Source organism: Eufriesea mexicana, unplaced genomic scaffold (genome assembly GCF_001483705.2).
Source record: "Eufriesea mexicana isolate 0111107269 unplaced genomic scaffold, ASM148370v2 scaffold710, whole genome shotgun sequence".
Lineage (NCBI taxonomy): Eukaryota > Metazoa > Arthropoda > Insecta > Hymenoptera > Apidae > Eufriesea > Eufriesea mexicana.
The window spans coordinates 401,905-421,421 of record NW_016908851.1 but is presented as its reverse complement, the minus strand read 5'-3'; the positions used below and the strand labels follow the sequence as shown (position 1 = coordinate 421,421).

The following is a 19,517-nucleotide window of genomic DNA, read 5'->3' as shown; positions in this document are numbered from 1 at the left end:
TCCTGCTGCACATTCTGTTAGTAAGAAGCTACGTGTAAATTACATTTCGCTTGCAATCAATCCGTAATTATTTTCTATAAAGTATAGCAGCTATAGTATACTCACAATTGTATAAAACAACAATATTAACATATCTCTCCGCACTGACATTTAAAAATATAGGTAACTACCTCTCATAGAATGGCATTATTAAAATTTCATACTCTCAAAGTACTGTACATACCGAGTGTATCTTCATCAATGCAATGAGAGTCAGTGGAACGTCAGAACGGTCGATGCTTAAAGTAGAACACTGTGTATTCTACCTCCTTAATACTTTCTAGCGATGCTTTTATTTTAGTATTATTTGAAAAAGGATACGTCCATTTTATTTGTGTTTTGAAAAAGATGAAAGTTATATAGTAATCGATATTTCGTACAAAGATATGATTTATTCATGAAATATGATAATTAATTTTTTTAAAGAGGGCGCTAAATTTAAAAACTTCTTATATACTTATTATTTTAGTAACATAACTAATATATGTGCAAAAGACCAAAAAAAGCTTCTTTCTTATAATTATAACTTACATGGTCTATTTTATTTTACTATTTAGAGTATCTTACAATAAATGATGAAAATGAGAAAGGAAATGATTCTATATACAAAGAATAATCAAAAATATAAAATTCGGGTTTTTTCAATATGAAGCCATTTTTGAGAACATTAATAGGAAAGGTAATACAAATTTTTGTATTAAAAGAAATTTTAATATCAATTGAAACATTCAACATACACATATTCGAGAGCGTTTTAAATTTGATTTTCTTAAAAATTAAGAAAAAAATATTTTTTTCTAAGAATATTCTTAAATATAAAATCTTAAATTAAAAAGTAATCTAGGTTTCCAGTAGTAGTTTCCAGTTGCACTACTCATCGTGGTACATTCTATAAATATTTCATTGGCTGGTGACATCTTATACTTCAAGTTTAAAATTTAAACGTTCGTCTTCCTGAAAAGTAATTCTACATAAGGTAACGAAGTTCTTTGCTTAAAAAGGCAAATAGATGAAATAGTTACAAACTCTTGAAACTTGTCCTTGGACTTCTCCAAATTCTATCTTTATCTCGTCTATTCTAAGCTTTCTTTCCTTTTCATTCCCGTTTCTCGAAAATGTTAATGGGTTTCGCTAACCACGAAGTGGGGTGTGCACGAGATTCGATTGTGATAACAGGGAAACTGATAAACCGACATATAAAATGTAGTACATCGTGATTAAGCTCACATCGTGTCTATAATGCCTTAGAGGTACGAAGAACACCAGCGCAAAACCGTCGTCCTTCCTGGTGGCATCATCGTGTTTCATCGCTATCTCTGTAAATATCGCAATAACCGTGCTTATCGTCAATCAGAAATTGATGCAAATTTTCCATTCTTCGTGATCTGACTCGAACATTGTCACTTGTTTCTACGTTGCTTCGACAGTGATAATCTTTGAATATATTTTTTCGTTAGATACAGTACAGTAGCACAATGATAGCACACCCTACAGTTTTTAATTAGTTATTTCTTGCAACCTGGGCAATAATTACAAACGTTACATACGTAGTCATATAATATTTCCCTTCTTTAATAATATGAAAAAAGACTACCTGTAGTTTACCTGCTCAGAATTTCACCTGATTGTGTGGAATACGGTTGCGAGAAAATGCTAGCTATGGTATGAACAAAATGGATCACCAAATTTTCATTTCTTAAGAATAAAAATATTTCTCCAAAATATTTTTGTCCAAATCTGCAAGCAAAAATTGCTTATCAGTTTATATTTAGGAAATAAATAAATAAGAATTACTGATGCAATATTTGTAGAATAATCTGGAAAAGATAAAAGGAAAATATAAATATTTAAATCTTATCCAAAAAATATCCAAAATTTTTGACATCAACGAATAGAATTTTGATCGTAAAATAGTTGATAATAGATTGTTATTTTGCCCATCAACGCGTAATCTACATTATGACGAAGAACTATAAAAGATTTTACAAAACGCTAGTGCTATCAAATTTTTTTTTAACGATGAAAATATCTATGATACATTTATATTATAAATTTTTAATTTATTTGACATATAATAACATCGTTCAATAATTACAGTCCGTAAAAGAAGAAATAAGAAAGATGAACAAATCGCGCATCAAGTGGTGGCCGCAGTATTTAGCAGCGATTACAGGTAAATTAATCTCTAATTAATATTAAAAGATATTTCGTTTCATAATTCATTTCGTTGTCACGGTAGTAACCACAAATTTATGATTCTGAATAAGGTTTTAATATTAATGTTATACCAGCGACATTACGCTGTTTGTTAAGCGTAATTAATGAACTGTTGGCATCCATAAATGCATCACGAGGCGCGTCATTTTAATAAATGTTAATTTTAAGAAATATGATAAATGTCATTAATTACAAAGTAGAAATAGAGAGTACATACTTAATTCGACAAACGCGCAATTGAAAAATAAAAATAACACGTTCTAATATTTGGGCATCATTTTTCCTATCAGTGAAATATTAGTGGCGAGATAACACTATTTAAGCATGTACAACCGATTACTACAGCTGATTGCGATCAATAACGGAATAACAGCAAAGATACCGAGATTTGGCGTCTAATAATAATTATATTTCTGTTTACACTTGTTAACTAATCAAGTTATACGTAATCACTATAATACACTTTATCAACATTTCGTATTTAACATCTTCAGAGCTATTAGTAATGGTTCTTCTTTAATTTAATCGTGATTCTATATATAAAATGATTACCCATTATTTAGTGTATGCAGTCCTTTCGAGAACAGTTAATTTTAGCTTCCAGTGTATTCATCTTTCTGAGATTATAACAGGATTACAATTGATTAGATAATTAACACAAACAGAAATGTAATGAAAAATAAAAAAATAATTAAAGAAATTTGAGATGTCCTATCGAATTAGTGTAAGGACTTGCAAAATTTTTTTTGTTTCATAATTAATAATTAATTTGTTCTATCTTGAAATGTTCTTTAAATCAAAAATATAAATGATTCATTTATTATCGTTTTAGTTCTTATTTAGTCTCATTTCATTTTTCTAAAAAATAAGAAAAATTATAAATATCTGTATACATTCTTAACAATCGCTGATAATGCTTTTTAATATGATATTTGCATATATAATATTTTTAATTATTCATACGTATAACGTTGTACATATTTCTTCCCTATATAGCCACCTTGTCCATGGCAACATCCGGTTCTCATATAGGCTGGACATCGCCGATATTACCAAAATTAAAGTCTCCAGATTCCCACTTGCCAATAACCTCGGACGATGCCTCGTGGATTGCTTCGTTCGTTCTTCTCGGCTCGATACCCGGCAATATCCTCGCAGCTTTCATCGTAGATTGGCTCGGTCGTAAAATGTGCCTTCTGATAGCGGGTATACCACTAACGATTAGTTGGATTTTAATCATCGTAGCCTGGGAACCGTACGTTCTCTATGTTTCGAGATTCATCAGTGGAATCGGGCTTGGCATTTCATACGTTGTTTGCCCTATGTATATCGGCGAGATTGCCGATAAAGAAGTGAGAGGATCGCTGGGCTCCTTTATCAAATTGATGGTAACATTCGGCGAGCTGTATTCTCACGCGATTGGCCCGTTCGTGTCGTATAATTGTCTGGCTTACAGCTGTGCCGTAATTCCTATAATCTTCTTTCTAACGTTTAGTTGGATGCCAGAATCTCCTTATTATTTGTTGATGATAAATTGCGAGGATAAAGCGACGAATAGTTTAAAACGCCTGAAAAGGTATGCGACAGATGATCAGTTAGAAGAAGACATAGAACAAATGCAGAAAACGGTTATCCGCGATCTCAGCGACAAAGGACACATATGGGACTTGTTCAACACACCAGGTAACAGAAGAGCCGTGTTAATCAGCTTTGGCCTACAGTTGGTATTGCAATTCAGTGGTCTCGCCGCTATAGAGTCGTATACTCAGGAGATTCTCGAGGAGGCCGATACAGGATTATCCGCTGCAATAGCAGTGATCGTTTTAAGCTTACTTCAGCTTGTCGCCGGGGTTGGCGCTGCAGCTCTGGTGGATAAATTAGGAAGGAGGCCATTGCTTCTTGTCACTACGTTACTCGGTGGTTTGTCTTTGACCGTTGCCGGAGGATTTTATCTGTTGAAGTTCAAACTGTTGGCGAATATGACTGGTTTTGGTTGGGTTCTTCATGCCTCTGTTATATTTTACGAACTAATTATCGCGTTAGGTTTGAATCCGTTAGCTTATATGATGCTCGGTGAATTATTTCCGACCAACGTAAAAGGCGCTGCTGTATCCATAGCGAATTTGTGGGCGTCTCTATTGGCATTCTTTGTTTCAAAAATGTATCAGGTTATTTCCGATTCTTGCGGTGTTTACACCTCCTTCGGTTGGTTCGCGATCAGTTGTTTCCTTGGAATCATCTTTATTATCTTTATGGTTCCGGAAACCAAAGGAAAATCGTTGCTGGAAATACAGGAAGAATTAAACTGCAAGAAAGGAAGGAAACAGAAAAGCATCGAAAACAATCGGAAAGTTCACGTACATACATTAGCTTGACTCAGGTAAATAATGAAACGGTGGTTCCGATACGTGTCGATACTTAATCAAATCGATTTGCGATAATTAGCAAGGTCAATTAGCAGTGGATTTATTATGATATAATCTTTCAAAATTTAATTGAAAGTCCAGATTGATGTCGAAAAAGCTTTTCATGCATTCTGAATACGGATATAAATCTGAAACAATTACTTTTAAAGTATGCAATTCTTTTCAGTCGCTGAAGCACATTCTCTTTTATATCTCCTTACAATACAAACGTTGTATACATGAATTGACGAAGGAAGGCTTAAACATTTGGTTATTTCAAGATACAGTATATTTACGTAATTTACAATTGATTACGTTCCAATTAAATATTAATCGTCACTCTTCTGATAAATATATTTATAAGTTGCTGAAAGATACGAGGAATATCAATTAATTTTTCAGATTTAAATTTCATGGAAGTTTTAGAAACATTTAATAACAATGAACCACCGTTTCATCGATCATTCCGAAAATCTCTGAACAATTGTTTTTAAAATACGTTTCCTACTTATCCCGTGAAAACTATAGATTCTTATATTTGGTGTTAGGTTTGAATTTATTCAGTTTTAAATTTAAACAATGTCAGGGGCGTTCATAAAATTTCAAACAATGCGGTAACCCTTACATAACCTCTAACCTTAACACCGAACGTAACTGTTTTTGAAGGAAACATTTTATTTGCATTTGTTTTGTTATTATTATTATTTTCTTTCTAGTATTATAATTTAGGATATAAGATTTCGTTTTCCAAACGAGGGCCCTTATATTCCATTGGAAGGAATTTATTGCTTCGGACGGAACAGGAAGATCTTTGAAGAGGTTTTTGATTAAGATTTTATCGTTGATCATTGAAGACGGTACGCTGGTGAGTTCACTTAATAAATCACCCACGTTAGTGGAAATAAACACAGATATATCACTCGCTCAAACTGTTGTCGAGAAATCGCTCGACATGCAGGAGTAACAAGAAAGACGAGAAACGTGGTAAATATGATTTAAACCATACTTTATACGCGGTTATTTTTTTACATCGTTCACGCTTACTTGAATATTTATTTTTATAGACGTCTTTAACTATTCGTCATTTACATTAGTTTCAGGGAATACGATGAAATCTTAGTCAAGTTTGTTAATAATAATCGAAGCAATTTTAACGGAAGACAATGCGAATATTTTGTTAACTCATAATTTCTAGAAATCGATTCGAACGATTGGAATTTAATTCGAAGAAGTTTCTTGAAATCATGTTGTACTTTGAATGTGTCAATTAGGGCCCTAATCGTCTAAAGAGCAAACTCGCATGACCATCTTCTTTCCCTTTTAGGCAGGGTTAAATGTTGAGACTGATAGATTTTAAAGTAATCGTAAAGCGTATATTTATTCGTCGCCAAACAACATCACACTATATTAAAACGCAAGATTGATTTATTCTGACGAAGGATTTATTGATAACGAATTCTTAAATTTTTATAAAATTATTTAATCCGTAGACTATCAAAATACAGAAAAAAATATAGGAAATAATTTATTATTAAATAGTTTTGAAATTTGGTCTATATATCAGTATTAATTAAACTAAGCAATAAGTTTATGAAAAATGAAGTTGCTCAGTCTGATTTTTGAATGATTAATATGTTTCTATGATACATTTTTACATTTTTTCATATCTGAAGTATCAAGTTAGGCTATGGATTAGATATAAATTGTCGTAGTGTTCCTTGTGATTAGTTTGGCGATTAGAACCAACTTTTATCCCTTTCAGGCAGGGTGCAAGATAAATAATTAATACAATGGTTACGATTAAACGTTATCGAATTGCGGCGCGTATTATCGCGAGTAATAAGAACACCGCGCATTAATGGCCCTGATGCAAGATGGATTTAGGTGAGCACCGTGGCATGACTAACTTTATTTATCCCTTTTAGGCAGGGTGAAACATGTTACTATAAGAATAGCTTCGGCGCAGAATATAATCGGCCCGATTATAATTAAATATTTCTTATTATTAACAACGCTAACGAACAGCAGAATATTATATATATTACGTTACATACGGAACATATGATATTGTTCAAAAATAACTGTACAACAAATCAATGTATATCCGTATATCTATATCGATGTATGTATACCACCTATTACATACAACGAATCGATTTGCCGTGAATTAAAACGTTGTCACTTATCGACGGCATGTATGTAACGAATTTATACGATATCGTGAAGCACAATGTACTTATTGTAAAATGTTTCGTTCACGCAATTGCATGACTCTCTACAAGTCCCTTTAAGGCAGGGTGGAAGATTTGAAAATGTATTTCATACAGATTTCTACAATGTAGAAGTTTGCAATTTACGTTGACAATAAATGTTTATTAATTGCAATGAAATTTTCCCATTCTTTTATTTTTCTTATTGCTAATAATTTTTTTCTATATTCATTTATTTCCTATTTTCGTCGTATAGATTTCTATTTTATCAGCAAACAGGAAAAAAGGAACATTTATCTGTAGTTAGGTTTAAATTTAGATCTCTGGTTTTATAACCTAGATGTAAATACACGATTCTTTGCTTTCTACTTAATTCTGGTATTTTTAGTAGAAATAGTTTTTAAAATTTACTTTGCAGAGGTAAGTAGATGTAAAGTCTTGAAAGTTGTTTGTTAGAGGACAATTATCAGAGAGGCAAGTTTAAAGTTTAAAAGACTTTGTGTAAGGAAATATAATCACTACCCTTAGTAGATATAGAGCAAGTATATAATACGTATATATTGGTATAGGAAATAATGAAGTGTAATAAAAATGCAAATATTGGACAACTAGTATGTATATTTTTTGCATTATAATAACCATTATACATAAATGTTATTACAATATAGAAACATAAACCTTAATATTTCATCCATTAACATCTTACAACATCGTCATTATGATACACATTTCATTGTCGAGATTATTATTATGATTTCCTAAGATAAATCCCTCTGCTTATGCCTTGTATTAAATGCTCGTTCCCATTCAGGGTCGAGCTGTCTAATAAATTGTTATCCCTTTGAGTAAAATAACCTCCTCGTTGCACGTGATCGCAACGGACAAATTCAAATTCCGTACCGTAGTTAAATCGTACAATTCGTTTCTTTGATTATTAAGACCTCGAAACCATTGTTTTTGACCGATAGTTTTATTGCAAAAATGTTTTGTATAACGTGCTGCGCTAGCATACAGTTTTAATTAGAGTTCTATGTTCTCGGTAAGTCTAACTTCGAAAAGAACAATTGCGAGGTTATTACGATCTGTGATACTTGACGTTGGTTACTTACTCTCTAAATAAATACTTTTATCTTTTTCTTTACAGCATACCTTGTAATGCAAAATTCCAGGGAAACAGAAAGAAAGATTTCTGACAAAGAAATTCGAAAAATTCATAGATATATAAAATTAATAAATTAATTTAATAAATAAAATTCGAATAATCACAGATATGAAATATATCGGAATTGTACATTAAACAAAATTTTTTTTTTATAACCTTTCATATTTAAATGATAAGGGAGCAACTTCCTTGTTTTACACTATTTTTAAGTTTCTCTAACTCTAAAGGAAGACACAAGCGGGAGGAACGAAGCGTGAGAAATCAATCATCTGACAATTTAGAGATACTAATGTTTGCATTACATTCTCCATACGTGATTCTTTCTTTTTTTTTTTAGGTTAGCAATACGTCATATGCAAAGCACTCTGAGCGACGAATCGACGTATGTATATACGTCCTCGTTATGCTTATTACACAAAAATATGCATGAGACTCAATTCACACACCATTTTGATTGTCGAAGGGAGAAAAGTGATGCTCTATGTAATTTTATTTCGACACAATAACAATTTTCTTTGTCACTTTGGCACACGCTTTGTCTTCGTACAGGTTAGTCTACTAGCTCGAAGGTTCATCGCGATTAATTTACATACTGCTACAATGGTACTTACTTAGCTATACACTTCTCGTAAGTTCGTTGGCGACGTAGGAACAGGGTTATCTGGACATATAAAACTAAACACTTTCTTTCTTAGCTATTACCGTTTCTCTCTGTTATATGTTACCGTACTGCACACGTGCGACGTTACTGATTATTTTCACTACAAAAATAATTATACGGCATTTATTCTAAAGCGTAATTTCTCCATTTTTAAACGCTTTATATGAAAAATATACGTTTTATTCAATTAATGCGGATATTTATCAGATATATATCCTCATAAAAAAATAATAAAATAAAATGAAATCTGGATAGAAATTTGTCTTTTAATTTTAAGTGGTAAGAGTTTTACTTAATTTAAAATAAAAATTTCACTATCTAGTTTAAAATAGAAGATAAAACTTCCATTGTTAAAAAATATTTTCAATATAATATAGTATATGCTATATATCTTACTATATTTTCTGTTTCACATCTTTTATTTGTATATTTTGAAATATTTTGAATACATAAATATCCGCAGTCTAACGACAAATAAATCTGTAATATTAGTTTAGCATTTCAAGAGACTTTATTAAGATTTACATAAAATCTCCAGAAAACAAGTTTTTCGACTTTGTTCTTGATTTTTATTTCTTCTTTTTCTTCGTCCGTTTAATTTAATTTAAATTGAATCGAGAAATCGAGATATAAATTATAACTTATCGAAATGGTAATTTATTCATGTAAATGTGCACGCTATTAATGACTAGCGCTCCTACGTCACCATGTCGACTATACGTTAATCTGGAACGTCGCATTGAGAATATACAGGGTGTCACCAAAAAAGAGCCAACCTAACGCAGACCTAATCCAAACCAAGAGCTTAATATCCAAGTTACTTAAAAGCACAAAATCGCATTGCACCTAAAACAAAAAATTTATTTTATATGCTATACTGATTACTCTTTAATTGTCTCAAGTGAGGTTAGGCTTACTTGTTAGGTTTATTTTTTTGACACCCTGTATACTCCGTATATGGTGAATCAAGACTAACATCGTCGTTCTTTTCAATCATAGATTCACACTCGTTGGAAGAAGAAACTAACGGCAGAAACTCTTTCGCGTTAGGCCAAATTATTTAATCTGCACCTCCGCGTTTCTCTTCAACCGAGAACGTTAGGGGTATGTTGAAAGGATTTCCTCATGTTCATAACATTCTCACATACACCCACGCACGCACACATACATATACACACACACGTTGTGTGTCACAAGCGGTGCAATGTTAAATGCAAAGTTTTTCTTTCATGGTTGGGAAAAGTCTGTTGATAGCGATATTAATGGCACTGCTTGTAATGCATAACTTACTCTGAAACCAGTTAGACGCATAAGATGTTATAAATAACTAAATCCAGTATTAAATGCAGAAAATTGAAACAGATATATTTTGCTTAAATTAATTGCATTAATCAGTATTATTGAGATGAACAGAACAATATAGAACAGTTTTAAATATAAAAGGCAAGTAATATCAGTTTAATTAAAAGTATAATTTAAACAATCTCGAATGGTAATATATGTATTTATATTCATCTTATTCATAATGTTTAAAAAATCAGTTATGAATGACAATGTTATAGATAAACACAGGAATATTTACATACAAAATGCAACGAGAGTGAATGAAGTTTGCAATCAAACAAATTATGAATAAAATATCAATCTTAAACAAATATATAATATGTTTCTGTAAATAATAATAACAGTGTATAAGTACATAATATGTAAGTATATAATAATGTAAGGAGAAATTAAAATTGACAATACTGTTTACCTTTCCCTTATCTTCTTTTTCTTACTTTCACTATTGTTTCAGGTTTTTAATTTGAAGAAACCATCTGTCATGCATGCTTAATTGAGCTGAACTGATAAACAGATAATTTCAAAACAAAATGAAGAAATTAACATCCTCTCTTATAAGCCTGTTCATAACGTGTATACAGCACTCCCCGCATAAGTGATCGCATTTCTTCTTCATAAAACTTCATGATTTTATCACTTTTTCCTCGTTAATCCCACGTGGTTATTAATTTTATCGTATTTCTTATTCCATGCAATTTAACAAAATATAATGAAAAATGTAAAGACTTTTATTTCTGTTATTGGGTAGTTCACCTGGTACCTGAAAATTATGGTATGTTTGAATTTATCATCTATTATATTTAAGTATAATCTTACTTTGAATAATACCATTATTCTCTCAACGTTGCATACAATTTTATAGAATGGCATCACGCCCAGGTTAAATGATTACAACCAGACTATAGTTCATGGTTACTTCCACAACGACCTTTCCGGGAAGCACTGTATCTATCTCTTGCTCTTGTCTCATACTGAACTGTGTTCCATATTAGAAAGTAACGAATAACATCGTTTGAATTGTTCATAATACCGAAAACGTTTGTAACAATTCCAAGTAAAAATAACAGGATTCGTATTGTTTAGAAAATACGCGACAAATATGTGTGGCTCGATGCCCTACTAAAGACATTGGCCGCGAAATGGCGGCCAAGAAGTACGAACGATCTACGATTATGACTGTAACTCTATACGTACCCTAGCATAAGTACCGGTGAATATACGCCGTACCGTCATAACAAAGTTTATTTTCCATCTAACAAAGTGCAACGGGTCGTCGAGATTTTACTCGTCGCGTTTGAATTTTCGATTTTGTCTTCGAAGAAGAACGAATAAAAATTTCTTCTTACGTGATCAATGATCCATTGTTTTTCAAGTTATATAACCTAACCCTACGAGATATCGGAAAAAATCGACGTGTAGGGTCGATGCTGGATTGTGCGACGCAAATACATTTTCGAAAGCTTCGATAATACCTCGAGAATTGGCCACTGATCTATACAATGTTTCTGTAAAGAGTGCTATATTTTACAAATTTAACTTATTTATCTTATCTATCGTCAATTTCGACAAAAAGGCATTAAGATCCATATCCAGAGGGCGTCGTTAAATGATGTTGAGTAAGTCTGACTTTTGAATGCATTCTATTTGAAAATTTTTTAAAAATTTGATATAAAAAAAGTGGAGAGTTTAATGGTTACCTGATATTGACAAATGTTAGCGAGAGAAGGCAAATTTGTCTTCAATAGAATGAAGAGTAAATCTATAGATAATGAAACATCAATATTATACTTTCTTCTGTTTTGTTTGATAAGTGTCTCCCAAATAAGTGCAAAAATAGCAGAACTTCCTATAAACAAAATTCCATTACTCGAATACACACGTGAACATTAATTAGCCGAATACTTGTTAACCAGGTATTCTGATATCAACTTTATCAGTATCTTTTAAAATTTGTGTAAAATGTGTTTTTCAACTAACCTTACAGGCAGACTAAGACTTTAGCACAGTATCATATTCATGGAAAGAACTTTCAGCAAATACCACTGCAGAAAGCTTTACAGGACTTTGATAAAGTCCAAGATGAACAAGTGGATAGCTATACACAACGTCGAGGTAACGGATTTAATGTGGAAAGCTTTGCCACAAAAAACTTCAGTTTCTTGTCGTAAAAGATCAGCTCCTAGTGGTAAAGTTTGCGAACATCCTGTGCCTGTACTTCTTTGTCCGAATGCTACTGAATATCATGAACTATAAGTTTTGGTTACTGAAAAAAAGTAAAAAATCCTCGATGTTACAATGTTATCAACGTGACTGCAATATTGATTGTGTTTGATTGTGTATAGGTATAATCACGCAAAAATCCTTGGGTGGACAGTGACATCTGTCGATGGTTCCAAAATGTTTTCGTATTAGAGGTTAGGAATGCTCTCTGGATATGATCTTTCGTTTCGAAGAATCTCGCGACACAAGCCTGTTCGACCTTTCCGTCTCCTGAGAAGAAGAGCAACATTTCTTGAGGACGGCTGCCTTTAGAATAATAAGAGAAATAGTGTATTAGCAAAATCGATAATTCGGCGTAAAAGACAAGAATTGACGAGATAGAAATTGGTCGAGTGTCGATGGATAAAACAATTCATTTATCGAATTATGCTTAATTATCATTTTACAGTGGTGGCTGCTAATATTTGCTAAACTAAATATTTATATAATGTGTACGTTAACCTCTAGTAACGCATATTATTCGATATTACAAAGTACGTATGAATTACCATAACCTATTAAACATTACCTTTTTACAACTCGTTCGTATTTCAACGCGATAACTTTAATATCTTTTCCCTTCTCGTACAGCTGATTCCACGTGTAATGTTTCGTCGATATTATTCTCGATTTTCGATCGACGATTATTTATTTCGTTATTCGCGTGCACGTGCAATCCGTATATACCGCAAAAAGTAATTTTCACTTTAAACTGTTTAAATTGAGCGGCACTGCGCGCATCGATTAAATAGTTACGCGCCGACTGCACGAGAGATCGATTAGTATCGATCAAGAGAAATTGCTAAACGCTTTAATGTCAATTAAATCCTCCTAAACGAATTCTCGTTCGACATCGTTTCGATCCATCGTTTCGACAGTTATTAATTAATCATTATTAGTATCGAAAATTTTATTTGTATTTAGTCGGAAAGATTTATTTATTCGCTTTACGATTTTATATCTTTTTTTTTTTTTCTTTGGCAAAATTCAGAATTACGTTTTACTCGTTAAATTATTATTTCTAGAAGGCGAGGTTTTAGAAACTACGGCTTATACAGTTAAACGACGAGATATCAACGCTTGCCAATGATCAAATTCATCCTTTGACTGCGACTAAATCTGAAATGGTGATGAGAGACACGACGTGTATAGGTTATATTCGAGCAATATTGTTGCGATAAAGCTATTCATTCATTGGTAAGCAACAGACGTTGATATGCATCTTATGGACAAGGTATTTTAATTTAACCGATTTAAGCAAAATTAAACAATTTTAAATTTGATGATTTTTAGCGTCTCAGACTTTGCAATTATTGTTCTGCTCAATTTTGATTATATGCATGTAATGTAAGTACACTGATGTACTTCTACAGTGATGAAATACTGCTGCTCAACTATAAATCACATATAACTAGAAGGAAAATTGCCACGATTATTATGAAACATTGCTTAAACAATCATTTCGCATAATTATTCTCACGAAAATTGATGCATCAGTTGTAAAATTCATTGAAATAATTCAATATTTCTTTCAGATATTAATTAACATTGGCACTATGTAAATTTCGAGGAGAAAAAATAGATAATATCATTTAAATATTTCATAAATAAGATTGTTCTCTTATTGCTACCAAGATTGTCAGGTATGAATACTTTTTTATTTTAATTATAAATTGTGACAATTTTCATTTTAACACGCAAGGTCCAACATTTGTTCCATTTTTTCCCCTTAAAGCAACATTAGATTACTATAATTCTTTAATCAACACCCTCTCTTGTAACCTTCGACAGTTAGAATTTTACAAACAATTGACAACAGCGATTACTAGGTTTACCATTCTAACGAACGATCTTTATAATAAATAAATAAATATTTCACTCGAAAGATTTTCTTGGGAAAAAAGGAATCGAGCAATTTTTCTTAACGATTTATGTGTTACATTAAGTTCCCTTCAAAGTGGAAGACTCCTATAAAGAAAATCATAATCACACAACATTCTCTACAAATGAATCTCTGCAAACAGAATGATTAATAATTAGAAAAATTTATAGACAAAAATATAATTTTATTTTTTACTCATTAACGATTTGGTATCGACTACCATAATACTTAAACTAATTAACAACTGAAACTGTTTTTAATCTGCAATTACATGACTAGAGAGAGAGAGAGAGAGAAAGTAATTTTACCAGATTTTGACTAGTAAAAATCAATATGTCGAAGTCTTTAATATACAAATGCGTTGAAATAAGATAAAGATAAAGATAAAGAGGTATTATTTAAAAAAGAAACTGTCATTTATACACATCCATGGAATAACAGTAAGGTTATTGTTCTCAGAAATACTGATACTTTGATTTCTTTTTCCAACAAGAATTTAAATCGAGTTTCGTGAACGTCTTTTAAACATTCCTTTTCGTTGTCGATATACAGTACAGGATCGATCCTTCGAGATTTATTTCGCGAAACGAGTCGGATTATACAACGTTTTTCTTTGGAATAAAATTTTCGTGCATCGAATGAACTTACAACACATTTCGTACATCGTAACAAGGCTCACACGGTCATCCATTTGCCGCGCCAATAACAACAACGAGCTTAACAAAAGCGACGAATAGAATCGTCGCGAGTAATTTTTTGCGGATTTTTTTATCCTATTTTATCCGTTTCCCTCCATTTCGACGCTTATGTACTTAGTTTGACACTTCCCGAGAATGTCCGTCGAATTACGTAATTCGGTGAAAAAGTGAGGTTGGACGTACCTTCGAAACGAGGATAGAGAATTACAGCATCGGCGCCATCTCGCTACGAACCTAAGTAGTTCGAGGCTCGTACTATCGGCAAAGTAGACAAATTAGCCGCGGCACGCGGCGACAGTGACAAATTAAATTCGACTTCTGTCTCCGGTATACCTATAAGACGTCTCGGATAAAATGCAATTGTAATAAAACTTTGCCGCTTCCGAGGAACGACCCTTGATCCTGGCATTTCGAAGTTAAGTTTCCGACGCGATACTTTTCCTACCTCTTCTCGTACTTTTTCATCTCGCCTTGCGAAACTTCTTCGAAAGGCGCATCAAAACAGGCCACTCTATTCTGCTCTAGAACGTCTTCTTTAGAGAGGCATTGTCGTGTTTTCGGTTACGAAGACTCTGTTGAGAGAATTCAACAGCTCCTCGTTCTCCCTGCGCACTGAAATCGTTCGAAAGAAGAGAAAAAATATCGTTAATTTGTGAATTTTGGAATAAGTGTTATTCGTGTTGATTTATTCGCTATATGTTACTATGTAGATATTACTAGTCGCGAATGAAATCAGATAACTTCTAATTGTGTTTAACATATTAACACACTAATTGTAGATAAATAATTAGCAACAGTTATATTTGATCTATAAGAAATTGAAATTATAGAATTCTGAATTAGAATTCAAAGGAAGAAATTTTTATAGGTTATGTAACTGATAGAAATAAATCAGTAAGTAATTTATTTTTTATCCCAAACTCTGATTTCACCCGTATGATTCAATTGATTTCTTAATAATATTACAAAAATCTTCTACTATTAAAAATAATACTGTGATTAGTTTAAAGAATCGATACTGTTATAACTTATTATATTATTCGAATGATTCATATTCAAATTAAATGTATATATTTAACAAGACTATTTCGCATAAAAATGGACAAAATTTTTAGGAATACAAATCACCTTCAAAATTTCCATAATTCGTTTGACGAGATAATTCGTCATTCCCAATTAACAAATTACATATTTATTTTTAGGTTTTTTTCTGAAATTTAACAAAAAAAAAAAAGGAAAAGAAGAAACTATAACAATAATTTGCAATTTGAAGTGAAGGAGAATCTGAAGTGATTTATTATTGATCTAATATCGAACATACATTACTCGGACTATCAAATAACAGGACTGTGTTCCGTAAAAAGACTAGCCACATTGCGAGGTTTAGGTTAGGATAGGTATCGACCTTGGACTCTTCCCCATTGAACGGAACAAGTTTGAACTAGATTGGTTGATCAGTTTGCCAGGCGTTCTTTGTTTTAAGTGGATGTTATCAAGTTACCTTGTCGAAATGATGCCAAGTGTGAGAATCGAACAAAGAAAATCGAAACAAAGAAGTAGTCGATACACAGAAGGGCTTCTACATCGTCGATAATAAAAGAAGCACAGTGAACAAAAGTCAGGATTAATTTGGAACTCTGTGATGTTTTTTTCTTTTGTAGAATGGAAAATGGCTGAAGGCATTGACCTGCTGAATGCATTGACAAGCGAACAGCTGCTTTGAAGAGTGGAACTGTTTTGCATTGCTTTGTGAAGTTCAGTGATGTGCAAATAGCATGGGGTTAATACCTTCAAGAAAAGCACAATTAAAATGTTATACATACATACATATAGTATATTTATATACTATATTTAATTACACTATTGATTATATTATATTATATGCATATATGTTATTATAATACAATATAATATGCACATTTTGATATGTATATTATATTATGTAATATATAATATATATATAATTATATAACAATACAATTATGCAATATTACATGTAATATCATATAATATAATATGATAACATATATATGCATAAACTATATTATACCAGTCCAGTTATTTAATAGCCAAAGCAGTATAGTAGCTTTTTGATTTCTCAGGAAAGTGTGCTTTAAATTAATTCCTTCAAAACCATTTAGTGAAAAGTATCACAAAATGATATATATATATATATGTTATTATAATGTTATTATAAACTATATTATGACAGTTCAGTTATTTAAGAACAAAAGAGTATAGTAGGTTTTTAATTTTTCAGGAAACTGTACTTTAAACCAATCCCATCAAAACCGTTTAGTGGAAAGTATCACAAAAATGATAATTTACGTCTGAGCTCGATGCTCAGCTAGTTCCTTGGAGCCCATAGCCGGACTCAAGAATGAGCTGTGTGTTAACGTAACCACCACCACGAGAACCGAAGCTGCCAGAAGGAAAAGAAACGTTCCCAGGACGATCATAGCAATCCTTCGATGACGCCTCGCTTGCTCTAGAGTCTGAGCATCTTCCAAGACCTTCTGCGCCTCCTTTATTTCATCCTTCTTCAAGGGTCGTACAGAATCCTTTCTACGTGTGGCACTCGCTCTTCGAGTTTTCGACCTCCTATTTGTGCTACCTCTTCTACCATTGCCTGAAGATTTTTTTTCTCATCATTTACTCGTACATTACACTCTCATTATCATATTGTTACTCTATTCATTCGAGTCGATCAATTGAAATTTATATTTTGCAAACTGTACTCAAACTATACATATATTAGACATAGTTACAGAGCCATCTATGAACAGAATTTGGTAATTAATGTTTTCGATATTTACGTTATAGGAATCAAGATTTTAAAACATTTTCAAATACGTGTAACCAGCCTCACTCGATGTTTGTTCCCGAGAATTTTTCACACGAGTGCAAATGGAGAAACGAAATATCGAGAAACGGACGAACGCGCTACAGTGATAAACCAATTATACCCTGTTCAAGGTCCTTCCTATCGAACAGGATCGTATCGATTCACCGGCCAATGAAATTAATCGTTGAGCCCGAAATCGCTACGCGTTATGTCACTACACACCGAGCAGTAATGAACTAGCATGTGCGTTTCTCATCGATCGAAAAGTCTGATGACCCAATTGTCTCCTACCTAACGGTGTTGGCCTGCTGCAGCTGTTTGTTCTCGAACGGCTGGACTGCACGCTGGAACGACGACTGGAGCGTTGATCAAGTTCGCAATTGTTTCTCTGCTGTTTCGAGTTACTAGTTTTTGAGCGTGTCGAAGCATTCGCACGCGTCTCGTCATCGGGACTTGACAGATAGAGGGCAGAGCGGTCGTCCAACTGGAAACCGGTTGCATCCGGATTCACTGGACAAAGAGACGCGCGCTCTTCCGAAGGATATAGCGTGTAGCAATTGTCCGATCTCTGGCAGTAATCTAGGGATGGTTCGCGAGTGATCTCGAACGGTGTGTCTTCCGTGTGGGAGGAAATCATTCGCTCGGACGACGAGCCGGAGAGTCGACGATTCGATTCGTTTTCTGGCCCCGATTTCATCAAGCGGGTCGACATACTGTGAGAACTGATTTTTTCGGTGGTAGGTACTTGTCTGATCTGTCAATGTCAATTTTAATCAATTTTACTAGAATTTTACTAAATATTTCACTAGAAATTTGACTAGGAATTTAACAAGGTATATAAAATAGTGTTTGAGATTGTAACCTTCTTAGAGATTATGATAGAGTGAGAATTCTTATTTTTCAAAATTTGAATTTTAATAGAAATGTTAGTAGAAATTTAATAAATTATGTAGCTGTTTGAGGACAGTGCTTGGGATTGTAATCTTCTTAGAGTATATGATAGAGTGTAGGAATTTCTGTTATTTTTGAAAATTTGAATCTTAATAGAAATGTTACTAGAATTTTCCTAGAAATTACATAAATTATCTAACTGTTTGAGAGACAGTATCTAGGATTGTAACCTTCTTAGAGTTTATGATAGGATGAGAATATAGAGAATATTTGTTATTTTTGAAAATTTGAATCCTAATAGAAATGTTATTAGAATTTTACTAGAAATGTAACAAATTATCTAGCTGTTTGAAAGACAGTGTCTAGAATTGTAACCTTCTTAGAGTTTATGATAGGATGAGAATATAGAGAATATTTGTTATTTCTGAAAATTTGAATCTTAATAGAAATGTTACTAAATTTTTCCTAGAAATTTAGCAAAATTTAACAAAATTTAACAAATTTGACTTTAAATAACAAAAGAGATACTGATCTTGGAAAATAAAACTCCATAAATTTCAAAAAGGAAATAAGTCAATGTACCTCATAAAGGACATTTATACTGTCCATCAGAAAAATGGTTATGCTTCGTGTATTTTTAAAAAATGGTTCGAACATCGCGTAGAAAGAAATTTTGACGAGAAATATTTGCACTGCATGGATAAACAAAAATGAAATTCGCAATTAAGTGGAAGACAAGTAAAATGTGTTGATCTTCAAATTCCTTTTTTAAATATCGAAGTTAACGTTTCATAAATTGTTTGAGGAAACGAAAATGATATCCAAGCTAAAAGTGTGGGCGCCACACCGCCGCCATTAATCGATACGCGAGGTAGAGTGGGTAGAAAAAATTATGTTGGAGTTT

General features: G+C 32.5%; 3 protein-coding genes and 1 long non-coding RNA gene across 5 annotated transcripts in view; 1 reads left to right on the top strand and 3 right to left on the bottom strand.

Annotated features, from left to right (window-relative positions):
- The first annotated feature begins 1,284 nt into the window (after positions 1-1,284).
- Positions 1,285-4,631, top strand: LOC108546412 (facilitated trehalose transporter Tret1). Its single transcript, XM_017898471.1, has 3 exons — positions 1,285-1,357; positions 2,137-2,212; positions 3,253-4,631. Exons 2-3 carry the CDS (start codon positions 2,161-2,163, stop codon positions 4,629-4,631), a joined length of 1,431 nt encoding a protein of 476 aa, XP_017753960.1. The 5' UTR covers positions 1,285-1,357; positions 2,137-2,160.
- Positions 4,632-11,147: 6,516 nt separating this feature from the next.
- On the bottom strand, positions 11,148-12,105 carry LOC108546423 (uncharacterized). Its single transcript, XR_001890133.1, has 3 exons — positions 12,016-12,105; positions 11,736-11,884; positions 11,148-11,543 (listed from the first exon to the last, which is right to left on the bottom strand). It is a non-coding gene; the product is annotated as an uncharacterized LOC108546423 (long non-coding RNA).
- A 2,727-nt stretch (positions 12,106-14,832) lies between these two features.
- LOC108546429 (lateral signaling target protein 2 homolog) overlaps positions 14,833-19,517 on the bottom strand; it is a 30,991-nt gene continuing 26,306 nt past the window's right edge. The window contains exons 4-5 of one of the 2 annotated variants that reach the window (XR_001890135.1): positions 15,323-15,489; positions 14,833-15,210 (exon numbers count right to left, since the gene is read on the bottom strand). Coding sequence is in view for 1 of the 2 variants with exons in the window: in XM_017898494.1 (XP_017753983.1) it covers positions 15,413-15,489 (77 nt within the window). In the remaining variant the exon portion in view is untranslated. Of the gene's footprint in view, positions 15,490-19,517 lie in introns of both variants that reach the window. The other variant, XM_017898494.1, reaches the window with a different exon arrangement.
- LOC108546430 (uncharacterized) lies at positions 17,123-18,452 on the bottom strand. The gene is made up of 2 exons (XM_017898495.1): positions 18,014-18,452; positions 17,123-17,506 (listed from the first exon to the last, which is right to left on the bottom strand). The coding sequence occupies exons 1-2, from the start codon at positions 18,432-18,434 to the stop codon at positions 17,202-17,204; spliced, it is 726 nt and encodes a 241-aa protein (XP_017753984.1). The 5' UTR covers positions 18,435-18,452; the 3' UTR covers positions 17,123-17,201.